At 39.8% G+C, this 27,699-nt stretch overlaps 1 protein-coding gene across 1 annotated transcript; it reads right to left on the minus strand.

The window, feature by feature from the left end:
• Positions 1-728: 728 nt before the first annotated feature.
• On the minus strand, positions 729-24,635 carry LOC135477782 (fibrillin-2-like). The gene is made up of 17 exons (XM_064758023.1): positions 24,458-24,635; positions 19,618-19,703; positions 18,413-18,480; positions 15,533-15,634; positions 14,516-14,598; positions 13,911-14,015; positions 13,461-13,583; positions 12,095-12,214; positions 11,428-11,532; positions 10,810-10,939; positions 10,034-10,161; positions 4,637-4,759; positions 4,327-4,449; positions 3,693-3,815; positions 2,980-3,102; positions 2,716-2,838; positions 729-949 (listed from the first exon to the last, which is right to left on the minus strand). The coding sequence occupies exons 1-17, from the start codon at positions 24,633-24,635 to the stop codon at positions 729-731; spliced, it is 2,064 nt and encodes a 687-aa protein (XP_064614093.1).
• Positions 24,636-27,699: the final 3,064 nt, after the last annotated feature.

Genomic DNA, 27,699 nt, shown 5'->3' on the forward strand with positions numbered 1-27,699 from the left:
TTGGTAAGAACCTTGATGGACGCCGATGTGGATGGGTATGTAATCACAATGAAATTTGGGATGACCTCCGTGTCTGTGTCAGTAACTGCCTGGAGTAAGAGCTGTTTCTTTGGGTGCGCTTGGATTCTATAAGTATCCGACTCGACACCAGCACGTGCAGTAATAACTTCTGGTAGGGTAACCTCTCCTGTGAGGCAAAACTCTCCTGTGTAACCACTTCCGTTACAGTCACAGCGGAAGCTGGTGTTTGTCAAAAGACAAGTACCACCATTTAAACACGGACTTGAGTAACAAGGATCTGCAATGACAGGGAACATTTTCATATGAGGATTTCCCTGGACACAAGAAAGATAGTGCCATTGTGCTCAAGATATGTATGTCTTTAATTTGATGTTTCTAATTATAACTTAGGATCTAGTTATAAGGTAACATTCTTGACAATAAATACGAGTAAACCGTAACTAACCTATACAGTGACTCCCATCGCTATGAAGCACCCTGTCATCGGGGCACTTACAAGTACCGTCATCTGAAGGAGTACACACAGCCCAGCAATTGATGTTACCGTTGAAAGGGCATTTCGAGGCATCTGTTGAAAAAAAAGACTTTATGGTTTATTCATTGTTTCATATATAGCATTGGAAAGAAACTGGTAACAACTCTGTGATGACCTACGAGTGTAACTGGTGTAAGGCATTGTGTGTGGAGACAGGTTAAACTTCATTTATTCACTCCTTGCCATTCATGGTGGGACCTGCAGAGGCAGACAGATGTTCACATGGATGTAAACGAATATTAGACAATTTACGTGTGTAGAGGGTACCAACCTTGACACGTGGACCCATCCGAGGCCAACACCAATCCCTCGGGGCAAGAACATTCCCTGGACCCGGGGAATTATCACACAGTTCCTGACAACCACCGTTTGAAATCTCACATTCGTCTATGTCTGAATTGCACAATAAAACCTCGACATAAACAATTAGTCAAGAATGAAACTCCTCAATAGCCTGGTATATTCCTGACCAGAAACAGAAGTCTAAGAAATCTGGACCACACTGATGTCAAATACAAATTTAAAATAAGGAAAAATTGTATGAGCATTGAAACTGTTTATTAACTCAGACAACGGCGTTATATGATGACCTCATTTTGTGAGGGACTCAAGGTGATTAATTGACCTCATGCTTGGCGCTGTGTCATACTTTTTCACACATGCTTTCTACATGTAGTTTTGGCATTTGCCCAAATGTCTGTGCTAATATACATATAGGTTTATTCTTGTGTGCAGTAATAAACTTGCATGCCACTCTATATATTACCCAGCATCCACTTTGTGGTATTTTGTTCGTATTCTTGTCCTCATATCTTTCTAGTACCTATATAAGCTTTTTCCATGTTTCGAATGATTCATTATAGTTACCTTTATAGGTGGTAAACTAGCAGAAACCTCTCACCAATGCGACAGCTGAAAGTCCAGCTCTGTTGGCAACCTGCGGATGGTCGTGGCCTTTCACCACCACAGCATAAGTCAAATATTTTTGAGTAAGGCGTAAAACTCTAATCAAGTAAATAAATAAATTAGCAGGACATATTGGCTTATTGGCTCACAGTAATATTTCATGCGTTTCATGCCAGTTTTTATACAACGTTAGGTTCACCTTAAGACAGGTACTTTTATAAAAGATGTTCATGCGGGCTCAGCTTGTATATCCTCTACCTTTTACCCCTCGGATTTTAACTCCCTGCAACTAGGTGGAAATGATGCCCATGTGTTACAGTAGTTGGGTGTAATTTATGCAGAAATACAGGTAAAACTAAAATGCAATTAATATACAACACCCCTGTGATAAATTGGAATATAGTAAACCGTAAGTTTTACTTAAACGAAATATAAAACTACGGTCAAAAGCAGATTTCGCCAGTATGAGGCCTTTCTAAGAAGGGTGGAATTCATAGCATACTAAAAATATAGTGACGTTAACAAAAATTATTTGAGTATATATGTATAATAAATGTATAATATATTTGTATATATACATAATGAAATATTTTCTAGGGCCATTGGAGCTCCTGATTCGCCATATTATTTCGTTTCTATGAACATGGTCCTGAGGTAACAGGGGCGGCTTAGATTCCAGCCGGTACTTAAGATAACAATTTCGTGACTATATTTTTCTTGAAATTTGTATTTTCAGTGTTTTACAGGAGTTACGGAGAAAATAATAAAATCACACAAAACCCGGTTTGTTTAAATTTTGCGCAGCTTATCTATATATTAGATAAGTTTCAAAATAAAGCAAATATTAGTAGATGATGGCCTATATAGTGCAAGCTGAATGCTGTCAAAAATATATAATGGGTGATACGTTTTCACGTGTTAGGTATCAGTATGTCGTAAAATAAGTTTTGGGGTACAAGAAGCTACACATTTTTATCAGTTCTTTATATATCTCACATATATTGACAATGCAATTCGAGCTTGTTTCGAAAACCTACTTCTGATAGATCTGACCTGAATAGATATTAGCCAAGGTATTTAAAGACACGGTACGCCAATGGTTCGTGCCTACCAAGAATGCCCTAGAGTGGTTCCACAGAAGCTCTTTCACTGTGAACACTGATTCCCATCTCATTTCAAGGCGTCCTTTGTGCATGCTAGACTAATTTGGTCACCATTGTTTTGATTAATTTTTAAAGTGTGTTAGTCCATACCTTGACACGTGCGACCGTCACTGTCCAGTCTGTAGCCTGCCAGGCAGTCACAATGATATGTTCCCGGGTCGTTTACACACAAATCACTGCAGTTCCCTATGGCTTCCAAACACTCGTCAATATCTAGGGTGAACATTAAAAAAATAAAAACAACCATGGACGCCGGGGTAGATGTAGATTGTAGTATAGCACTAGTATTTGAAATGGTTTATACAAAGATATAATGTTCCCAAATACTCCCGAAATACAGGAAACTCTACCCACCTGTGCAGGAAGTCTGTTCTGGGCCAGACGTGTATCCTGCCCTGCATTGGCACTCAGATGACCCCACGTGGTTAATACAGATCTGTTCACAGCCACCATTGCTCGTCACACATTCATCAACATCTTCAAACAAGACAGGGGACAAAACAGTTAGCACAAAAGGCAAACAAATTATTCTTATACAGAGAAGAAAAGAAATTCACCAGGGAGAGCATTCTGATCTTCTCGTTGTCAACCAGGCAAAAGCAACCAGCAATTGGAAGTTGTGAGCTGAGAGTCTTTAAACTATGCATATTTTACATATTTCACTTTTGCATCTTTACTAATGATGTTTTAGCGTGCAAGATGTCAGACACTTCTTACAGAAGCATTCTTTCCAACGCAAGCATGTGAATACAGCCTTTTAAAACATGTCACATGGCAAATGGATTTTGCGTGCAGAATTAAATGTTGAAGAGCAAATTATCAAGTTATAATTTTCTGTTTCACCATATATAATTTTGATTGTCGGAATATCGAAGTCTGAAAATGGCAGAGCTGTATTTATGATATTTTCTAAAACTTCGAGGACTGCAATATCTGACTCATTACGAGTTCCAAGCCCCATATAGTTTTGGGTTCAGCCCTATTTTACTATACAATTACAAGCAGGTTGTATGCTACATGTACGTCCCCAGGGATGTACCAAAAGTGTAAAAACAAAATATTCCTACCAGTGCACGTTTTTCGGTCAGATTGTAATGCGTAGCCACTGTTACAGGCACACGCAAAGGATCCTGGAATGTTGACACAGTCGTGTTGACAGAATCCAGGGTTCTCTGAACATTCGTCAATATCTGGACAATAAACACAGCAATGGTCAAACTGAGGTTACGTTAAACTGAAGGGTCCCAAACACTTGCGGCGTAAATCTAACTGTATGGGATGGAATTTCCTTTTCATGTCCATCTATCTGTCTGTCTGTTTGTCTGTCTGCAAGCATGTATTTATGTATTTATGTGTCCTTTGATTTTTTCCACAACCGTTCATCTAACTGACTTCATACTTGCGAGATTTATTGTGTTGAAATATTCCGTAAGGGGACTGTAGGGAGAGCCTACATGCACCACATCTCCAGACAGGACTTAGTGGCAGAAAATAATTTCTCACATATATTTCGTTACGATGCCAAGTTTTTAGCAAAGCGTATGATCTTGTTTTTGTGTTAATACAACGACAAATAATAAAGAATGACCCCCACCCTCAGCTCAAATTGCGTGAAAAGACTGTGTGAATACATACCTGAACCAGATTCGCTGACTCTGTTTTTAATGAATGTATTCTAGTGGTATATATTTCACCGCTCACCTGTGCAGGTAATGTTATTTGTGTCTAACCGAAAACCTTTCCGACAGCGACAGTTAAAGGAGCCGACACTGTTATCACAAATCTGCTCGCACCCGCCATTTTTTTCTTTACATTCATTGATATCTACGTGAAAAAGAAATAATACCTTTAACAAGAACTCAAGGTACCTAACAAACATTTGATTGGGCCAATTGTTCGGCCTCGCAAAGATTTTCATGACATAACAGTAGGGTATTCTGATGAATTGCTTGTCAACATTATCTGGTTTTATAGTAACGATTCGTCAGTATTTTTTTATGTTTGATCACACCTGCACATGCAATCCCGTCAGACAATAACTTGTATCCTGAAGGACAGCCGCAGACAAAGGAACCAGGCTCGTTGTGACATTCTCGCTCACATCCCCCGTTGGAATTAAAACATTCATTGATGTCTGTAAATACAGAGTAAGCATTGTGTACAGAAAATAGTGAAAGTAATATGTGACCTTTGTATTCAATTTGCCAGTCATAAGTTATGCATCTTTTCCCGCCAAAGACAATAATGTTTCTAAAACAAGCCTTAAACTTTTAATTACAAAAGAACTGGATTTCAGGGGGGGAAATGGACAAAGAATTATGAATAATGGCTAACCAAAAATTTCATTAATGTCCTAAAGTCAGTAATAGAAATTCATTAGACATAATTCACAAATAATGCGGCAATTGTGCGTCAGAGGAAACAGTGACAACCAAACGCAGAACGGTTGAAATTGACAATCTAAATATATTTCAACGCATGGGTTATTTACGGAGCCGTAAAAAAGAAATGATGAGAAAATACATGGTGAAAAACCAATTTTTTCATAGAGAAACAAAATTGGGGGGGGGGGGGGGATGGAGAGAGAAATAAAAAATGACATTGTGAAAAAAAATTTTAGAAGATAAAATCTGTTTTTTTTAACCCACGAGATTTAAAGTCGGGGCCCGGAGTTTAAAAGTCCATTTGACTAAATCGGCCAATCATAGGTCGTTTGCTATCAACAGCCAATATGTCAGCCACGGACCAGCATCTCTCACTAATATCTACATATTTTGACTAGGGTCTAACCATGAGATAAATAGCTTGTATTTTAAATTAGAAACAGGATTGCAATGGGCCTGATCGACTACACAGGTCAATTCCACTCTGTTAAAAAACACATCATTCTCAGCCGCCACGCTGCAGAACTTGTGAACTACCCATGTACCTGTACGTTTTTTGCTTGACGAGCACGACTATAGGTCCTACAGAAACAGTTACTTACTAACAGAACAAAACAGTACACCGCTATAGGTCGACTTGTTTTAGGCGCAAAACGCATTCCTCATAATCAACGAGGCAGCTTATCAATAAACAGATTTCAAGAGACATACATGGACTAAATACAAATAAAACACAAAATACAGCATGCCCTTATATAGCTGACTTTCAGTTCAACTGCTTTCACCATGTGCAACACCATTAGAATACGTGTACTTATCCAGCCAGGGTGGAACTAAGGCGAGCTGTATGCATACGTTATGTAGACCATAATTTTGTGTCGTATGTGGACATAACTTTGTGTCACATATGGACATAATTTTGTGTCACATATGGACATAACTTTGTGTCACATATGGACATGCATGAAGACGGCGACGATAAGTTGGAATCTTAACGTTTATTTGAGTGTATTTTTGGTTGAATGTTTACTTTATTAAAAAAATGATACACGGCTTTTGGGACTATACCGCTATAGATCGAGATTGTGTTATCGTTCCCTCGTCACCTAAAGGGACATAATTTGCAAGCAACAAGCAGTTAATTGGCAAAATCATAATGGCACTGACGATCACCTATATCCTATCCCCTATAGTCCCCCTATATATAGATGAGATTATAGCGTAACCCCAAGTATTTGCATATGTGATTGGTCAATTAAGACAGGGTCCGGACGTTAAAACTTGAGGCCACGACTTTAAATGTCAGTGGTTAAAAACATTTTCTCTTGAAAAAAAAATTTTCTGAATTCAAACTTTTTTCACCATATCAGTTTCACGACTCCGTAGTTTTAGCTATAAAGATAAAACTGCTAATTGGGGTATGCAGCGACGTACATGTACATAAGTGCCACTAAATTTCGCATATATGAAGTGCATTCATTACTAGTGTATAAAAATAAGGTCACATACCTGTGCATTCATTACCAGCGTATCCACGTCAGAGTTACATAACTGTGCACTCATTACCAGTGTATCCAGCTAGGGTTACATACCTGTACATTTATTACTACTGTATCCACCTAGGGTTACATACCTGTACATTCATTACCGGTGTATCCAGCTAGGGTTACATAGCTATGCGTTCATTACCAGTGTATCCACCTAGGGTGACATACGTGTACATTCATTACCAGTTAATCCAGCTAGGGTTACATACCTGTACATTCATTACTTAGTGTTACCCGGCTAGGGTTACATACCAGTGCAGTCATTACCAGTGTAGCCATCTAGGGATACATACTTATGCAATATTACCAGTGTATTCAGCTCGGGTTACATACCTGTGCATTCATTACGAGTGTTTCCAGCTAGGATTACATACCTGTGCATTCATTACGAGTGTTTCCAGCTAGGATTACATACCTGTGCATTCATTACGAGTGTTTCCAGCTAGGATTACATAGCTGTGCGTTCATTACGAGTGTTCCAGCTAGGATTACATACCCGTACATTTATTACCAGTGAATACAGCTAGTATGACATTCATCCACATTCATTATTTTGTGTACCCAATCAGGGTTACATACCAGTACACTTATTACCAGTGTATCCAGCTAGGTTAAATACCTGCTTATTCATTACCAGTGTATCCAGCTAGGGTTACATACCTGTACATTCATTGCCAGTGAATGCAGGTAGGATGACATACCTGCACATTCATTCTTAGTGTATCCAGCTAGGAATCCAGCTAGGAATCCATACCTATGCATCATTACCAGTGTATCCACATGGGGTTACATACCTGTGGATTCATTACCAGCGTATCCAGCCAGAGTTACATAACTGTGCACTCATTACCAGTGTATCCAGCTACAGTTACATACCTGTACATTTATTACCAATGTATCTAGCTAGGGTTAAATACCTGCACATTCATTATCAGTGTAACCACCTAGGCCTACATACCTGTGCGTTCATTACTAGTGCATCCAGCTCGGGTGACATACCTGTACATTCATTACCAATGTTATTTATTTATTCATTTGATTGGTGTTTAACGCCGTACTCAAGAATATTTCATTTATATGAAGGCGGCCAGCATTATGGTGGGTGGAAACCGGGCACAGCCTGGGGGAAACCCACGACCATCCGCAGGTTGCTGACAGACCTTCCCACGTACGGCCGTAGAGGAAACCAGCATGTGCAGGACTTGAACTCACAGCGACCGCATTGTTGAGAGGCTCTTGAGTCATTACGCTGCGCTAGCGCGCTAACCATCTGAGCCAAGGAGGCCCCCATTACCACTGTATACACCTGAGGTTACACAACTGTACATTCATTACCAGTATAACCAGCTCGGGTCACATAGCTGTGCGTTTATTACCAGTGAATCCAGCTAGGATGCGTTCATGCACATTTATTATTTGTGTATCCAACCAGGGTTACATACTAGTATATTTATTACCAGTGTATCCAGCTTGGGTTAAATACCTGTGTATTCATTACCATTGTATGCAGCTAGGGTTACATACCTGTACATTCGTTACAAGTGAATCCAGCCATGATGATATAATTGCACACTTGCTCTTAGTGTGTCCAGCTAGGGCTCCATACCTATGCCACCATTGCCAGTGTATCCAGCTAGGGTTACATACCTGTACATTCATTATCAGTGTATCCAGGTAGGTTTACATACCTGTACGTTCATTACCAGTGAATCCAGCCATGATGACATAACTGCACATTTGCTCTTAGTGTATCCAGCTAGGGTTACATACCTGTACATTCATTATCAGTGTATCCAGCTAGGGTTACATACCTGCACATTCATTACCAGTGTATCCAGCCAGGGTTACATACCTATGCATGCATTGCAAGTGTACACAGCTAGGGTTACGTACTTGCGCTTTCATTATTAGTGTCCAGCTAGGCTTATATATCTGTGTATTCATTACCAGTGAATCCAGCTAGGATGACATACCTGCACATTCATTCTTAGTGTATCCAGCTAGGATTTCATACCCCTGCATTCATTACCAGTGTATTCAACTAGGGTTACACACCTGTACGTTCATTACCAGGGTATCCAGCTGGGTTACACACCCGTACATTCATTACCAGTGTGTCCAGCTGCGGTTACATATCTGTACATTCATTACCAGCGTATCCAGCCAGGGTTACATAACCGTGTACTCATTACCAGTGAATCCAGCTAGGGTTACATACATGTACAGTTATTACCAGTGTACTAAGCTAGGGTCACATACCTGTACATTTATTACCAGTGTAACTACCTAGGCCTACATACCTGTACATTCATTACCGGTTTATCCAGCTAGGGTTACACATCTGTATACACATTATTAGTGTATCTAGCTAGTGTTACTTACCTGTGCATTCATTACTGGTGTATTCAACTAAGATGATATACCTGCAAAATCATTACTAGTGTATCAAGCAAGGGTTACATACCTTTGCATTCATTACCTGTGTAACCAGCTAAGCTTACATTCTTGCACATTTATAATAAGAGTATCCAGCTAGGGTTTACATACCTGCACATTCATTGTTAGTGTATCCAGCAAAGGTAACATACACATAAACTCATTACCAGTGCATCCGGCTAAGGTTACATACCGGTGCATTCATTACCAGTGTATCCAGTTAGGGTCACATAGCTGTGCGTTCATTACCGGTGTACCCAGCCACAGTTAAATTCCTGTACATTTGTTACCACTGTATCCACCTAAGGTGACATGCTGGTACATTCATTACCACTGTATCCAGCTAGGGTTACATACCGGTACATTCATTACCAGTGTTTCCAGCTAGGGTTACATACCTGTATATCCATTACCAGTGTTTCCAGCTAGGGTTACATACCTGTATATTCATTACCAGTGAATCCAGCTAGAATGACATTCATGCACATTTATTTATATGTGTATCCAACCAGGGTTACTTACCAGTATGTTTATTACCAGTGTATACAGCTAAGGTTACATACCTGTGTATTCATTACCAGTGAATCCAGCAAACGTTACATACCTGTACATTCATTACAAGTGTATTCAGTCAGGGTTACATACCTGGGCATTCATTATCAGTGTATCCAGCTAGGGTTACACACCTGTACATTCATGAGTCTGTATCCAGCTAGGGTTACAGTCCGTCACATTCAGTACCAGTGTGTCCAGCTAGGGTTACATACTTGTGCATTTTGTTACCAGGGTATCCAGCTCGGGTGACATACCTGTGCATTCATTACCAAAGTATCCAGCTGGGGTTACATACATATGCATTCATTATCAGTGTATTCTGCTAGGGCTACATACATATTCTTTTTTTACCAGTGTATCCAGCAACGGTTACATTACCTGTGTATCCAGCTAGCGTTACATGACTGTGCATTCATTACCTATGTATCCAGCTAGTGTTACATACATGTACATTTATTCTTAGCGTATCCAGCTAGGGTTACATACCTGTGCAATTATTACCAGTGAATCCAGAAAGACAATGGCAGACCTCCGGGGACCGACAGCTTCCTCCGTTAGGGCACTCACCTGGTGTTAGGCCGTGACAAATGGCTGGAAAAGAAGGTGGAAGTTCACTGTGAACAAAGCGTCAACATTGGTTAGATATTTTGTGACCTGACTGTAAAATACCTCAGATATGCTACTTTCCCGTATTCATTTATTTATTGATGTGATTTGTGTTTTAGGCCGTACTTAAGAATATTGTTGTTCATTTAAGATGGATCATTCGTTCATTTAATCCGACTTATTATACGATTTATTTATTTGATTGGTGTTTCACACGAATATTTCACTTATACGACGGCGGCCTGTATTATGGTGGAAAGCCATTAAAAAATACAAAGCCGGTAACATCTATGGCATTCCATCCGAATGGCTGATTCACTCATACAAAGGAGGCGACATATACGAACATTCAACCAACTGGTTATTTGACATGTGAGATGCGTGGGATTTTGTCCAGGTGATCATTTGACTTCCACAAAGTCGTTAGCATGACTCGACCTTCATCTCACATCATATATGAATTTAGAAAACCTTACCTGTCTCTTTGCTGGCTTCGTCTTTAAGTCAAGAGGTTTGTTAGGGCTGAGAGCTGCCATAGTTTCCCCTAGGTCTGGTCCTTTTGTTTCGACACATCAATCCTAACCCGCACAATTAAACTGAACGATTATTCAGTTTGGCGTAATACATAAAACATTCTAATGAAAAACAAAATATACCCACGCAGACAGCTCCCTTGGCCATCACCCAACACCCCATGCCCGGGGGCACAATCACACCTATACGACCCAAGGGTATTCACGCAGTTCTGATCACAGTCATCGGTGGAAAGACTGCACTCGTCAATGTCTGCAAAACACGTTAGTATTGTAAATTTTAAAGTCAGCTTTCAATTTTACTCAAAATTACATGTACATCATGCCTAATCAGGACGAGCAAACTTTCCAACAACACTTTCTGTAAGGGAGACATGAGAGCAAATCTTTAACTCAGTACATTAAGTGACACTTAACCTAACATTACAACCCACAAACAAGTGACGGTCCTGAGTTTGGTAATTAACAGGGCATCAACAATGACCCATCATTCTCGTGTCACTGCACTTTATACGCGTGCAAAAACAGAGCATTACTGTTTAAAATATCACCTATAACAACTACCTTAACATTAATTCTAATATACAAGAGGCTTAGTCGTTTACGATGATTAGTATGCGTGTGAGACATCAACGATGGAATACTCCTCTCGTGGTATTTTGCTATACCTATATGCAAAACCTGAGCTCAATGCATTCAGTACTTTTACCAAATTAGTACATTTGGATCACCTTTACATACCCCGACAGTCTGGCGTCTGGAACCCAGAAGGACAAGTGCAGTTGTCCGGGCTGACACAGCTGCCTCCGTTAGGGCACGTCCCTGCTGGGGAATGCCCGCACACGGCTGGAAATGGGAAGAGCAGCAGATGGGTTAAGATGGAATAAAGCTGAATGTGCAATATAAATACCAGGGGAATAAGGTGTTTAACAAACATGAAAATATATTTCATTAGAGAATTCCTTGTCTGATATACAAGCGTTAACCAGGTAAAATCAGTATTATGTAGGTAACAACAAAAGTGAAGGAAGTCAAAGTTGCCAGTCCATTCCTGAAATGTGAGTAGAAATAAGAATATTCATTTCGACATCTGAAGCACTCATCTAAGGCTTTGTACCAAATGCTAAACATCGCTAAACGCTAAACATCGCAGGTTTCATGAAGTCAGTCTTGACGGTACGTGGCTGTGTCTTATGCTCAAAATAAAACGCCTGAAGTTTTTCTCAATTTTCGCCGATGAATCTGTGTATTATTTATTTAGTTTACTTAGTTATTTTATTTGAGGTATAATGGAGTATTTATATGAATATTTCACTTATATGACGTCCAAGTCAAATGGAAAGGGAATCCAGACAAAGCCTGATGCTCTCGACATTACTTTGGGGAAACGTCGGTAAGTTTTCCTTACGCAAGCATGTGTTGTCAGCCGCCAGACGATAGCCGGAAATACATTCACAGTGGAACGAACCCGGTGTATTCACGCACCGCTGGTCGCAGTCGGACTTTCCGGACGTGCACTCGTCGATGTCTATAAATAACATGCATGATGAAGTGTATGTTTCTATACAATGGTATGAATAAAGATATCTTTATGGTTATACGGTACCCGTCCGACAGCAGGATCAACCGTAAATCTTCAATGTGTATATGTATATGTGGTTGGGTTTATCGACGAACTTAACAACTTTTCAGTCATGTGACGACGAGTTATTAGGTGTTTGTACATTTACCGTGTCTCCTTCTGGCAGGAAAAGTCCATGCCGCCAAAGTGCTGCCTCCACTAAGGAAAAAAGCCGAACACATCAGACATGACACCCAACAAAGTCACACACCCAGTCACATTATACCTATACCTTTTACTGAAGATAATGGTTGAATGTTCCTTGACAATTAGGCAAAATGTGCGACAAATCTGCAAAACTTTCAAAATCCGAAACATTCACAACACATGAGATATATTAACTCATACTTTTAGGTCTTAATCCAAAGAAGATGTATGTAAGTATGTACAGCCATTACGTAACATTAAGCTCATATTTTGTACACAAAAGTACTTATCAAGTCAATAAAATTGTTTATTTATTTTCCCTCTAAAACTAACCAGGCCGGGTGGCACAAGTACTTTACAAACAATAACATATTAAAGCAGACATTCCTTCCCCCCACAAAGTTTAGTAAATAGTTCGGTTTTACGTTGTTAATAGATTGGGGAAAAAATCTTTGATGGTTTGTAAACGCTCATTGTTTTTAAGAACACATGTTTCGAGATATACTGTAGTATTGTTTTAACGTTGAGTATACCATTAATAAGTGATACTCATGGTCAGCACTGCCAGTATCACACATTATACATACGGTACTCACCAGCACAACCTTTAGTAGCGTTAAATCCCGGGGAGCAGTCACAGACGCCAGGGGCAGTACACGTACCTCCGTTGGCACAGAGCCCAGATTGGTGACCGAAACACACAGCTATCAATACAGATAAGAAAAGACGGCTACATCCGGTTTGTGGTTTATCTCTTAGATACTAGGGTAAAGTCTGAGTAGGCTACATACCACTCAGGACTGAGGGCCTCAGGACTGAGATATAAGCCAAAACAGTGAGCACCAAAAAATATATTGCATAAGTTTATATGTAGGCCTATGCACCCGTGAAGACCGGAATGGCGCACAGTTAGAAAAAACAAATCTCCAAAAAACACCCTCTTAACTTCTTTTCTCTTGGTTTTCTTAAATCTCAGTTACCATCAGACTAATATATATCTACTCACGCTGGCAGTTAAAGCCATCCTTTGCGACTCCGTACCCGGATGCACACGAGCACCTGTAAGAACCCACTGTGTTGACACACCCGTCTGAACAGCCTCCGTTCAAGGTATCACATTCATCGATGTCTGAACAAAGCAGTAAAATGAACATGGTTTTAAGATATCCACCTTAACTGATGGTGCAGTGAGATACCAAAAAGTCTATATAAAGTGCATTTGTATATCATCTTGGCAAAGGATAGATGTTTTCTTGACAATTAAAAATTGATTTAGTTTTTTAGTTAGTTTGTAAGTTAGTTTTTTGGTTGTTGTTTAACTCCACAACAAAGAATTTTCACTTTCAAGTTTTCGGATAAAGACAATCGAATACTTGGCGAGCACTAAGAACGCATCTGAAAAATACAAAACTGAGAAATAAGCATGTTCCATGACCAGCATAACAGAAATGTTTACCCGTGCACTTCGGAGGCTTGAACCCTTGTGCGCATGAGCAAATTCCCGGGCTTTTACACCAACCGCCATTAGGACACTTTCCCGCTGTTAGTCCGAAGCAGATGGCTGAAAAGAGCAATGTTTTAGTCACCGCTCAACTTCTACACTCTGTCACCATTTGTATTTGATAAAGATTTAGCTTCTCTCAGAATTTATATCCTTAAAAACTGTATTTGTAGGGAAAAATAAGCAACAAATTTAGAAAATTGTGGACCACAAAATTCCCGCAAATATCGCTGCCAGATTCGAGACTGAACAAAAATATATGTAGAAAGGTTTGGCACTGATGAATAGGCCGTTATATAACTTAGTCCTTTTTTTGATTGGTGTTTTTGCGTCGTACGCAAGACTAGTTCACTACGAAGGCGGCCACCATTTTCGTGGGAGGAAACCTGGCAGTGCCCGGGGGAAATAAACAGTTGCCGACAGGCTTTTCCACATATGGTCGGAGAGGAAGCCATCATGGTTTAACTTGAATTCACATGGACCGCGTTGGTGTGCGGCTGTTGGGTCATTGCGCCGCGCTGGCACGCCAACCATGGAGGCCAAGCAGGCCCAAAGCCTACCTTTAGAGCAGTGTGCGTTGTCATCACTTCTCCATCCATCACAACACTCATAATCTTGTCTCTGTCTGTACCCTCGACGATACCTGCATCCGCAAATCATCGTATTTGTATCAATGTTCAGATCTTCTAAATTACGGTTAAATTCGAATGGAAGGTTTCTACAGTGGCTTAGAAGCCGATCTCAGAGCCAGTACCAGGGGTTGTATGGAGATGGAATGTGGGCACCCTGAAGGCCACGAATCCCGCAGGGGCTGCTAGATTACAAAGAGTCAGACCAGGTCAATTAAGTGTTTGAGCAAACGGATTACTCAGAAGTCAGTTTTATCAGTCATGGCGAACAAAATTAAGGTAAAATTTTCAGAAATACATATATTATTGCTCAACCTAAATATCTTCAATGTCTGGTCTCCTGAAGTAAAACTTAGCTAAGTAAGCTCTTGACCCCTTGCGATGTATACACATGTTGTAAAGATATTAAGTGCACTTAGATAAGGGTGACTTAACATTAAGTACGCTTCACAAGTGAGTGAGTGAGTGGGGTTTAACGTCGTGCTCAACAATTTTTCAGTCATATGACGACGAAGGAATCCTTAAGGTTTATGTAATATACCTCCTAAGACGAGTACTACTTCGCTTACTGAAGGTCAGTAAGCCGCCATTATAACGACACGGATCAACCAGTCGTTGCACTATCCCCTTCATGCTGAACGCCAAGCGAGGAAGTTACAACTTCCTCTTTTAAAGTGTTAGGTGTGACTCGACCCAGGATTGATCCTGGCTCTACAGCTCCCGAAGCGGACGCTCTACCAACTCTGCTACCCGGGCCGGTAGTACGCTTCTTGGAACTAACCTTTGCGTACATCTAGCTGTAATATTGTATAATAATATTAGGTCAACATATGAAGACAGAAATTCCATTACGCGACAATCTGTGGGTTCAATGCAAGTGGATCTGACCACGGGTGAATTTCAAAGGGCTCCCAGTGACACATGACCCTATTCATTAAGAACACCTACGTGGTTTTGGCACATCTTCTCCATCCCCAAAACCCACACGACGTCGTGCCCTGTATTTGCTGCGAATAGCTTTCTGTTGATGTTTTTGTACAGACGTTGTTTCTACAAGAAAGTAAAATCCATACAGTTTAATGTTTAGAAACCATTTTCGTTACAATCGCATACATCTAACAGAGAGACAATATCATACAGAGAAACACATTAAACAAGCGTACGTAGATCTCAGACCTGTTTTATTCTTCCCACTTTAGCTTTCAGATACACAAATCTGTACTGTTCCATTTACTGTGCCAATCTGAGATAATGTCCGACTGGGTGTCTCTGTTGTACGTTATTTATTAATTAATGATACTGAGGTGATATCAGTTCAGGAATATATGAAGATCACGGAAGCCTGTCTTTGTGGAGTACACCATTGGCACTTTGACGCTGGATTGAGCTCAAGGTTAGTGAGTGTAACGACTCAGAACAGTTAATGTGGAAGCTACGTGGGAACATGGCCAACAGATCTCAGAGACAATAAATGGGCTTGTTTGGAGAGGTATTGTGAGCACCGTATAGGCCATATTAGATTGCCTAGGGAGGCCATGTCATCCGGGAGATAAATTGCCGGTAAAAGATTAACATCTGGCGATGCTCATCGAAGCAAGATTAAAAACATGTACCCCTATTTATTCGTAGCAATATGAACCTTTTCATTCCAGTCTAGAATACACATTATAATATTTCATTAGTACATCAAAAATGCCCATTGGTATATTTTTACTCCGTTCATAAATACTAAGACTGTATTCGCTATATATGTGGACACAGTCTATAGGCAAAGAAATGCATATGTTTGGGAACTTGCCAGCAGCGTCACAATTTTCTGAGAAATGCAAGTTTCACTAGGTTTTGTAATTGCAAACTTTTTGCCACACAATAGCGACACAGGTCTTGGATGACTGGACAATTGCTTGCTTGCAATAAATGAGTAATTCGATGCTAGTTTGACCACAAAGGGTTTTCGCAATTATAGAAATGACGAAATGAATTATACACAGTTTAAGCCAGAAGTAGTTCTGGCAAGAAAGGTTTAGTATTAATAAGAAAGAAGTGAAAATATTAAGTCCTAGAAAATTATGGTGATTTATGGCATTTATTCAATCGGCTTTACCCCCTGGGCTATCAGACTGGAGTATTGACAATGTTAAGATTTATAGTCCTTCAATTTGTTTAAATTATAGTAGTGTACTTTTCTGTAAACAGAGTTTTCTTAAAGTATAAAATGTTTTCAGACAGCTGTCACATCTAATACACATCACAAAAGCATATAATGAACATCTCACATACAAAAGGCTCCGACCGCACGTGTAAAGGTCTGTCAACAACCTGTGGATGGTCGTAGGTATCCCCGAGGCTCAGCCCGGTTTCGTACCACCATAATGCTGATCATCGTCGTATAAGTGAAATATTCTTGAGTACGGCATAGAACACCATTTAAATAAATAAATTAAATAAATAAACATCTAACCAAAGGTATACGCCTCAATTATTGCGAGTGAGATCAAAATGGACGTGTTCTATAATTGTAATTACAAGTTGGAGGCAAAACATTTTATGTAATTTTTACGATGAGCATGAACACAATGGACAGTGTTCTGCTACTTTCGTCAAGTGGCACTTATTAAACTGATTATCGTCAAATTTTGGCATCTACCATAAAACAACATATGGACCACAATTAGGGTCCATAGGAGCTTGGTGTCATACTGGATACTTTAGGTAAGTTTGTTTGTCAGCTAGCACCCACTTTTGTGTTTCCGTTCACGCAACGGGATGGCAACGGTAACCGCAAATACTGATACAATCACCAGTTGTACCACGCTCCCACTTCTGCCGAGCGAAGTAGACGAACCAGCGTTACTTTGATCGAGCAAAATTATCGGTCGGTTTTTCTCTATGATTCACATGTTCATTCCATGAACTGATTTCAAGAAATTCCTGACCGGCATCATATAAGTATGTATATAGGTTTGGGGTTTTACGTCGTACTCGTGACAGGGCGTGTTCATGCCGCCAAAGTGCTGCCGCCACTGAAAGGTCATGCAGAAGACATCAGACATAAGAACCTACCCATTCACATTAAACTGACACCGCGTCAACCAGTCATGTTTCCTTGCTCTAACCTCCCAGAGAAGTTAATATGGAAACTAAGTGGGAACTTGAACAACCGATTTCCGACCAAATAGAGGGGGTTGCCTAAATGTGAGCGCTCTATATGCTTCATTTTATCGCTAAGGGAGGCCATTTTTTAAATCTTTGCCCTCGACCCACATTTGACCGAGGCGGGGGCGCTATCCATTAGGACACTGAAGCGGTCATCAATAAGTGAATTCAACGAAACGTTTGCTTGAGAATGCTTTTTTAGTTTGTATCCCACATATTTACACCAGATTACTGAGAATAAATAAATTTATGAACACCTTTATAAACATGAAAACTATTTTTGGACGAGGTTTAATTTTCAGGTCATTTGGCATTTGTGTTACTTCAAATTTTAACAGACTTGGGCTGTGGAGCACACATTAACATAGCGAATTCTTCTGAGGGCTATATCCCCTAGTAAAACCAGTGTATCTAGGCACTGCATTTTTACGTGTTTTATTGATGTTTGATGTAATCAGCCACCTAATCCCAACATACAGAATTAGACTGAGGATGTTTGACTTGTCCAGTATGGGGCGCATGTTAAAGGTATCAAGCAATCAAATTCCAACATGGAAAATAGATAAGGTTAGGGGTGCTTGTCTTACCACCTCGCTAAAGCGGACACGTTATGCCTCAAGTGACCAACAAGCAAATCTCCACATGGAGAAAGAGACTGATGTTTTGACTTACCCGCCAGGAACCAGGGCATCACTTGTGGCAAAGGTAAACAACGCCAAGATCACCACTTGGACGACCTTCTAAAGAAAGGAAACAGAAACTATATTACTAATCGATTAGATAACGTGTCCACAATTCTAAGATTTGCAAGTAGCGAATCCAATGAACAGAATGCACAGCCTCTTCTATATCATGTCTCAAAAGTTTCTTACGTCATTGTCTGAAAGGTATATTGTTCATTACACGCAACCAAAACAGACACGAGGGCTTGATGGAAACGCATAAAATGGGGTCTTGCTCATTGTAATTTGGAAAAAGCTATGATGTATGTTTTGAACTTCGTGTTGTGCGGTTGAAAAGATTTAGTGGGTCAGAGGTTTAATCAGGAAGGACTAACGGTTGAATTATCTAAACGTCTTGGAGAGATTAGGTATACAAGTTTATAGCGGTCTGTGTCATATAAAAGTAATTATCAAAAATAGTGCAACACTTGATTTTGTTGTTAAAACATCTAAGTTTATAAATGTCATTATGGATATACATTCTGATTGACTTGAGGATTACCATCGACCATGCTCGAACGCAAAATTACAAACTTGAGATATAATTGGTACTGAGCTTAGGTATTGATAGAACATTTCACAGTCACGAAAACTAACATACTTTTTAAAATTTATTTACAAGAGAAATTAACTGAATGATGTAATAAATGGAGTATTAATAATAAAAATTTATAAACTTTAAAGCAAATAGTATGCCGAAGAACTGCATAGTGTTTATGTCCAAGTACTTAATATATCCATGTACATACACTTACATATGTGTTTGTAGGTAAGCCCAAAGTTCGATGTTGTATGCTCTGGCCCAGGACTTGTGACTTCACACACCATGAGTTTTACATGCAAGATCTTTTCATTTTTTATGTATTAATTGTGATGAACGAGCGTTTTGAGTAGTTCTAGACGAAGGACGTCAAAATAAATTTCAATTATCATCAATGTAATTTTACGTAATTCTCTACATGAGCAGTAAGAAGAAAAATCTTACGCCTGACCATATGGCAATTGTACTGAGCTGTCGTCGCTGCTTTGGTTTCACTTCATTTTCTTTCGTATTTAGCATATAACCTTAGCTAACTGTGGGTACAAAGACAAGAAAATAAAGGTGTTGTATAATGTGTGCTGCCTATGGTCAAAACCATATCTATGAGGCCTTACCTGAGTTGCTTTCTCCAACAACATGACAGCACGGATAACGGCAGACCCCTGCAAAGTTGTCTTCTCCGCTGACAACTGTATTACCACTGGTAGGTAACGCCTTTTTGACTGATTATCAGGCCATATACTTTACCCATAAGAGGAATATCACGTGTCAGTAGAGACATGGTGGTTAGGCCATGCCAGTACATGGCAGATTATGTTCTTTATGTACACAATGAAGGGACAAATAGGCAGTTGCAAGAATTGTAAAGTCAGTATTAATAATTAATATGCCTTCTGAAGGTACTTCGGAGGTATAGGGGTCCACTCTGAGCAAGGTACCCTCAGAGTTGTACGGTGTCTTCTGAAGTGTAGTGTACACTTGGAGGTGTAGGGTACGCTCAGAGGTGTAGGGTACCCTCGATGGAGTAGGGCACCATCACAAGTGTAAGGTACCCTCAGAAGTGTAAGGTATCCTTGGAGGTATAGCGTGCCCTTGGAGGTGTAGGATACCCTCGGAAGTATAGAGTGCCCTCGGAGGTCTAGCAGGAAGTTATGCGAGCCATTTTTATCGGGCAAACTATTATTGCATAAGAGTGGTCAAAAACTTTTAAAATCGTACCAGTTATTTATTTATTTATTTATTTATTTATTTATTAGGTGTTTTACGCCGTACTCAAGAATATTTCACTTATACGACGGCGGCCAGCATTATCGTGGGAGGAAACCGGGCCTACCAGTTATGCGACCAATGTTACATTTAACTTTATAAGAGTAAATTAAAAAGCTCATCTGTCTTCATAGCTACCACACACTGATAAGTTTCTGGTACCTCTCCTTTTCAGATTTCTTTTATGACATGAAGAATTACTTCTTTGCAGTGTTTCAGGACTTTATACAGGGTGACGCACCGAGATAACGATGTAACGACGTAGTGAGGTAGTGATGCGAGGCAGCGAGGTAGCGATGCGAGACAGCGAGGAAGCGAGATTAACATAATAAAAAGGGGGAGGCAGCAAGGAAGCTGCGAGATAGCGAGAGAATGTTAATCTTAATATGTTAAAGTCACTGTCTCGCATCGCGAGGTAGCGAGGGAGAGAGGTGAGAAGCAGTTGTTATAATCAACTGTCAGGTTGAGGAATACACCAAGTGTAAGATGGGTTCAGGACAGGGCAGGATTTTACAAAGGTTGAGATAGCGAGGCAGCGAGGCAGCAAGATAGCCGGATTTTGTTAATCTTACTATGTTAAAGTCGTTGTCTCATATCACTGCCTCTCATCGCTGCCTGGCCATGTATTAGAAAGGTCAAGGTAGCAAGGCAGCGAGATGTCCTCTACCGGCTTTCATAGGTTGGCCATTTTCGTCTCATTGATTTATTTATTTATTTGATTGGTGTTTTACGCCGTACTCAAGAATATTTTCACTTATATGACGGCGGCCAGCATTGTGGTGGGATGAAACCGAGCAGTCATTTACTCAAGCCCACTTCTGAGCAGTCATTTACTTAAGCCCACTTGTGAGCAGTCATTTACTGACATTCACTGTGAAGGATTTCGCTGCGTTTGGGGATATCGGCTTTCACGCCGTTCGACATTCGTCATTTGTACCCCATTTTTACAGCACTAGGCTTAGAGTAGCTGCAATACTTCGTACCAAGTGAAAGACATTAAGACATGTACCTTCCAGGCAATGTGAAGTTGTACAAGTATATTTCATCAAGTCAAATGCGCACATAAGTCTTGGAAATCATTCATACAAGAAATCTGAAACTCCTAAAAACTATCACGTTACTTCATCAGTGCTTAGATCATGTCATTATATGACAGATTAGCTTCTTTATTGAGGCAAAAACGGCAAAACGAATTAGCTGTATTGTAATATAAAGTGGAAATCTAATATGTATTTATAGAAATATGTCAAAGTGATTTTGTCAGCATAGCGTGCTGAATAGCGTGCTCTCTGAGGTGTAGCAGAACCTACAGCTGGAACTGATTAGAGGGTTTGCATTAGGCACTCTAATATTGTATAATTATGAGTTTATGAAAAACGTCTGAACTGTTGCCTGCTGGATAATGACCGGAGACCATATCGGTATGTTTTTTGGAGAGTGACACATGTTACCTAATATGCGATCGACTTTATCTTAAGCACTTTTTTCGACATGGTCATGTTTAAACTTATGTTCAAGCTTTAGTATAATATAACCTTAATAAATGACATTGATTTTAATTTTCTTAGCTATGTAATCTTACAATTGTATGACTTCAGAACTGTAAGGGTACCACTATCGGAGGATAAAGATAAGAAACAACTGGCTCGTTTAACTCTCAGATCAGCGATAGGCCTTACACAAGATCAAACAAAGAAACACGAAGACGCTTGAATAATTTCAACAAATATATTTTAACAAAATAGACAAATAATACAACTGACAATAATATACAAAAGAATACAAATAACTACAAAATGTAGTCTCTTACTGATGACAGCATCTAAATACGGAGGAAATATTCCGGCTTCCAAAAGCGAGTCAGTCCACGTAAATATAGTATCCACGGTTAAGATGAATTCTTCAATCTACGGATAACAGTCCGATAAGTGGTTTAATCACAAACTGCCTGTGAATGTGTAACTTTTCAGGGTGGATGGGGTGACAGTACTATCCGTGATACCGAGACGTCGATATAAGTTTCATTCCTCGGAAAAGTTACTTTCAGTGGCAAACTGGGATGACATGTACGTAATCGCACAAAGAGACAATGAGCGATACAAGCTCCAAAATAACATTTCAAAAAATAACAAGTGGCGAAACACAAGCTCACAAAGTGCTACGTACAGAAAATGGACTACAAATGACGAATGTCAAATGGTGTGAAAGCCGATATCTCCAAACCCAGCAAAATCTTTCACAGTGAATAACAGTAAATGTAACTGATCCCAACTGGACTAGAGTAAATGACTGATCACAAGTGGACTTAAATAATGATTGCGAGCTTCACAACTCCGTCGCTCATATTTATAGACAAAAGTAAAAACAAATTCCGGATCATTTGATCGTAAACATGTTTACAACACCGATACATATTTCCAGAATGTACACTGTATAACTCATAAACACCGAAATCTCCAGGACGCTCGACACAGTGCTGGCTACAGCATACACAGAGGGGGGAAATGTAGGTCAGACACAGACAAATAAAAAAATTAAAAATTGAATCCAATGTTTAAAGACGGAGTTTGTAACAGGAACAAAGCAGCACAGTCGTAATTAACAATAGTGTAGGTTTGGCTACTGCGTCGAATTTGTTTCAAAGTGTTACAGGGTGAAACGAAATACTATAGTCACCCATTGCCCAGCATGCGTATCCTTTCTTAATAATTATGACGTCACCCGAGGCAACGAATTTTTGGGCTACAAACAAACTTATGGAGTTTAACATTAGGAAAAAGGCATTTTCTTTGCAATGATACGAATGTCCAACATACACTGGGTAGAGCTTGAGGTGTTAGCAATTTTGGAAGTGACCGTAAGTGATTTACAGAATGCTGAGTACAGACAAGTCAAAATAAACTGATCAGAGTGGTGCAGTATGCTACAAATATGCCCACAGGCTGCAAGAAAACAATGTCGATATATCACCTAAAATAAAATGAGAACATCACCCAAAATATACTGAATATATCACCCCAAAAGTACTGAATATATCATCCAAAATATACTGAAAGTGACGTTAACAGCAATGAATCTCATTATTGATGTACCCGGTACATATACACGGCACTTCCGTTTTTATAATCATATCTGTTAGTTTTTACACATAATTCGCGCTACTCTAAACACAAACGTTTTTAGTGCAGGCTTGATAATTGCACACCTGGAATTTACTAATATTAGTTAAGTGTTAAGTAATCTAGGACAAACGGTAATGAAATTCCAACAATGTTAGCTCTGCAAAAAAGTGTTGATAACATCAGAACAAGTACCCATCCAGTTATACAACAGCTCTTATAAAACAATGGACGTTGATGATAATGCTGCTTTCATTTACACATTTGGCAAAGTCGGGGATGAAGTAAACATGGATGGTTTGGAGATTCAAAAATCTTTTGATGGCTCGAAAAAAAATTTTCTGTTAAATTAACAAACCATGAAAAGAGAATGAAATGTACTAGGAGGATAAGTTTTCCCGCAAATTGTCAGTTATAGAGTTGTATCAGTTATAACACGGAATGTGCAGCTTTATCGCTAACAGTTGCAGATGGTGACCTCTGTGTACCGTTGTCAGGCTGTCTGTCCTCAGTCTCCGGTGCTTACAGTTGCAGATAGTGACCTTTATGTACCGTTGTCAGGCTGTTTGTCCTCACTCTTCGGTGCTTACAGTTGCAGATGGTGACCTCATCATGTATGTAGTCTTGTCCGGCTGGTTTTCGCCAGTCTCCGGCGCTTACAGTTTCAAATGGTGACCCCTATGTACTGTTATCTGGATGTTTGTTCTCAGTCTCCTTTGCTTACAGTTCCAAATCATGACCTTTATCTACCGTTTTTCAGATGTTTGTCCCCAGTCTCCGGTATTCACAGTTTCAAATGGTGACCTCTTTGTACTGTTGCCCGGATGTTTGTCCTAAGTTTCCGGTGCTTACAGTTCCAGATGGTGACCTCTATCTACCGTTGTCCGGCTGTTTGTCCTCAGTCTCCGGTGCTTACAGTTCCAGATATTGACCCCTATGCACTATTGTTCGGTTGTTGTCATTTTCCGGCGCTTACAGTTCCAGATGATGACCTCTATGTACTGTTGTCAGGCTGTTTGTCCTCATTCTCCGGTGCTTATACTTCCAGCTTACAGTTGCAGATGATTACCTCTATCAAGTTGTTTGTCTTCAGCCCCCGGCGTCTCTGCACGAGTGACACGGCGAACACCAGCCCTGACCCTTTCCAGTGCCTCATGGACGATGCTGAATGAGAAGGAGCCCGATTTTGGACGGAGAACTCGGCGGTACAGAACAACACCTGTCACGATCACCAGACATAAGGCCATCGGCAGACCGACTCCCAGGCCCAGACCTAAGGCCAGTCCACGTGGTATAACTGCTCGGAGAAGAGAATGCAGCTGTGAAAAGCTGGAAGGCGGATGTACGAAATATCACCTCTCCCCAGCAACTAAAATGCCATAATGTTCAAATGTGAAGGGCTTGGAATTGCAATGTTGTCACTGTGATAATTTTACTTCTCTTTGCACTGTATAATAGTTGTAGCAAAAGAGCAAGAAATGAGTATGAATTGTTTTTTGTTTTTTTTTTGTTAAAACATGTTTGTAAAGTGAATAAGCAGGAAAACCAAATATTAACAGATTAAGGATATGTGTATAACATCACGCCGTGAAATGCGATCGACCTTTTCCCCTGCTACATGTATATACGTGAATAAGCATCATTCCGCTAAGTACATGATGAGGTAAGTGTATAAATATTAAACTGATGGTTATAAAAGTGACGAAACGACAAGTTTAAATCATAGAAATGATGTATACAAATCACGTGGAATCTGAAAAGTTCTTTTCTGGCCTGCTGTACAGACCTGGAGTACTTCAAGTAATAGAAATTATGCATGTATTAGCTTAGACCATGGGCAAAGTTGCATTCAAATTTTCACTGAAATGGGTGCAATACTTTAGGAAATGTTGTGTGGACAAAATTATGTCTGCAAACAAACAGGGTGATTCCAACATACCTCTTTAACTTCGTTGCTGGGGGTATAGTTTAAAGATATCTCTGTACATGATAAACGGAAGACACCTGTACTAGTTAGCGAATATTCAAATGCCGTCACTTGTACCTTACGAGTTATGCCATCGTGTATGCCATGGAAGAATTCGTGAATCGTTTCAATGACACTACTCTCCTCTCACCATAATGCTGGCCATCGTCATATAAGTGAAATATTCTTGACTACGGCGTAAAACACTAATGAAATGAATAAATAAATAAATCAATAAATTAATCAAACAATCAATCACTTACACTGCTCCCTAGGGGTGGCACAGATCACCTGTGCAGTTTTTACGAAAACTGTTTCTGTGGTGATAGGCTAAATAGCTGTCTAAACAGACATGTATGCAGCTGAATGGTCACGGTCTGATTGCTTACTGCGTCGATGACCCTGCTTGCCCTCTGACTGTGGTGAGATGATGTGAAGGCATCCAGACCTCATACCGGCCAGACAAATTACTCCTGGGAATGTGAACTGTCAGGTCATAGATATAAGCGTCGCTGTTGTATTCAGAATAATACGATCTTCCCTTCCAAGCACCAGATACAAACAGTTCACATATCATTCGATGTGTACAAAGCGATCGCACTGTAAAAAACGACTGTGTGCAAATATGCACATTCACAATGAAAAGTGTATCAGTGGTACAGGAACTGGTACATAGCGTGACACAAATTACACAGTTTTTGTACTGCTGGTACCGTACATAAGGTTATTCATTTTTGCTATAACGCTGTGTTGGAGCAGCTCGTACACAATAATTTCTACAGAGTATTTTCCAGGAAGTAATTTAAAATACTGCAGCAAAAAATTAAAACCAAGTGTTAGGCAGCTGGCAAATGGTCACACGTGCCCCGGTAACCGCTGAAATCAGTCCTTTTGTCAGAAGCCTAGTTTCGACTTTTCGCTTCATATTAAACCACGGATGGTCTGCCCCTATAGTCTATTTCTTTTAGAGAGTCGCCTGTATTCAGCTGTCTATAAAATTAGTCATACTTGCTACCAAAATTGCCTTTAGTTAGTGACACGTAACAACACAAGCTCTACACATTGATATATTTGAAGTTGACATTATTGCATGGGAAACCAAACACTTTTTCTGATTCATAATGTTAAACTCCACAAAGACCCGTCCAGACTATCCAATATCACTCAACTTTTGTTGATTCAACAAGAGTCAACTTGAAGTTGAGTCAACAAGTTGAGCGGTGTTGAGTAATCTAGACGAGTTCGTCAACATCGTTCAACAACACTCAACACCATCCAACACTGTTGAATCGGAAATGTGCATGTGTATTTTGTGTCAACAAGTTGAGTCAAGTTGAGCGAAAGTAGCCAATCAGCGGGCGTGTAGAAATAATGTGACCGTCTTAAGGCACGTGACCTGGGCAAAATGGCGTCACCAAAGGCGAAAAAGAGAAACTGGTCTGACGATGAGACGGTTTCGTGGATATAGGAGTATGAAAAATACCATTGTATGTAAAACGCTCTCTCTAAAGACCACAAAGTCAGGGACAAAAGAAAATCATTGTGTCTAATGCATTGGAGAGAAAGATGGAAATTTCTCTCCAATTTATCGAAAGTTTGGTGAAAAAATACAGCTCAACACACGACAACAGTGTTGGACAATGTTGACCTATCTGATTTGTAGTGTGGACGCGACACTCAACTTACCTCAACAGTATTCAACTTGCTGTTGAGTCAACCAAAGTTGAACGATGTTGGATAGTCTGGACGGGGCTTAAGCTTAGTATCGACACCAATGACTCACTGACTCGAGTGATGTCATAGCTGTTCAAAAACCAGTGGCATGCTGGACAATCGGCGTGGAGAGTAATCTGTTTTACAACGGATGCACCAACATGCGGTTAGAACAAACTCCACACAGTAACACATCATACACTACATTCTCAGCAAATAAACTACATTGTTTTTTATCACAAAGTTTCCTAATATCCAGCTTTAAAACCATAAAACTGCCGTGAGATAATATACTACAACAGATAAAATTACATTCATTTATTAAGGTTATATTATACTAAAACGTGTAACCAGTTTCAAATATGACAGAGGCAGAAACAGGGTTTATGGTAAGATCGATAGCTGTCTAGGAAACTGTTGTCTGCCCAATATCCAGCATGCCACTGTTTTTTTTAATAATTATGACGTCACTCAAGGCAATGGGTTTTTGCCGTCGAAACTAGACTTATGGAAATTAACATCATGAATTAGAAAAAGTGTTCTAACTTTATTTTCCATGTAATAATGTGAACTTCAAACGTATCATTGTGTAGAACTTCTGTTGTTACCTGTCAATGACAGGCAATTTTGGT

The sequence above is a fragment of the Liolophura sinensis genome, chromosome 1 (genome assembly GCF_032854445.1).
Source record: "Liolophura sinensis isolate JHLJ2023 chromosome 1, CUHK_Ljap_v2, whole genome shotgun sequence".
NCBI lineage: Eukaryota > Metazoa > Mollusca > Polyplacophora > Chitonida > Chitonidae > Liolophura > Liolophura sinensis.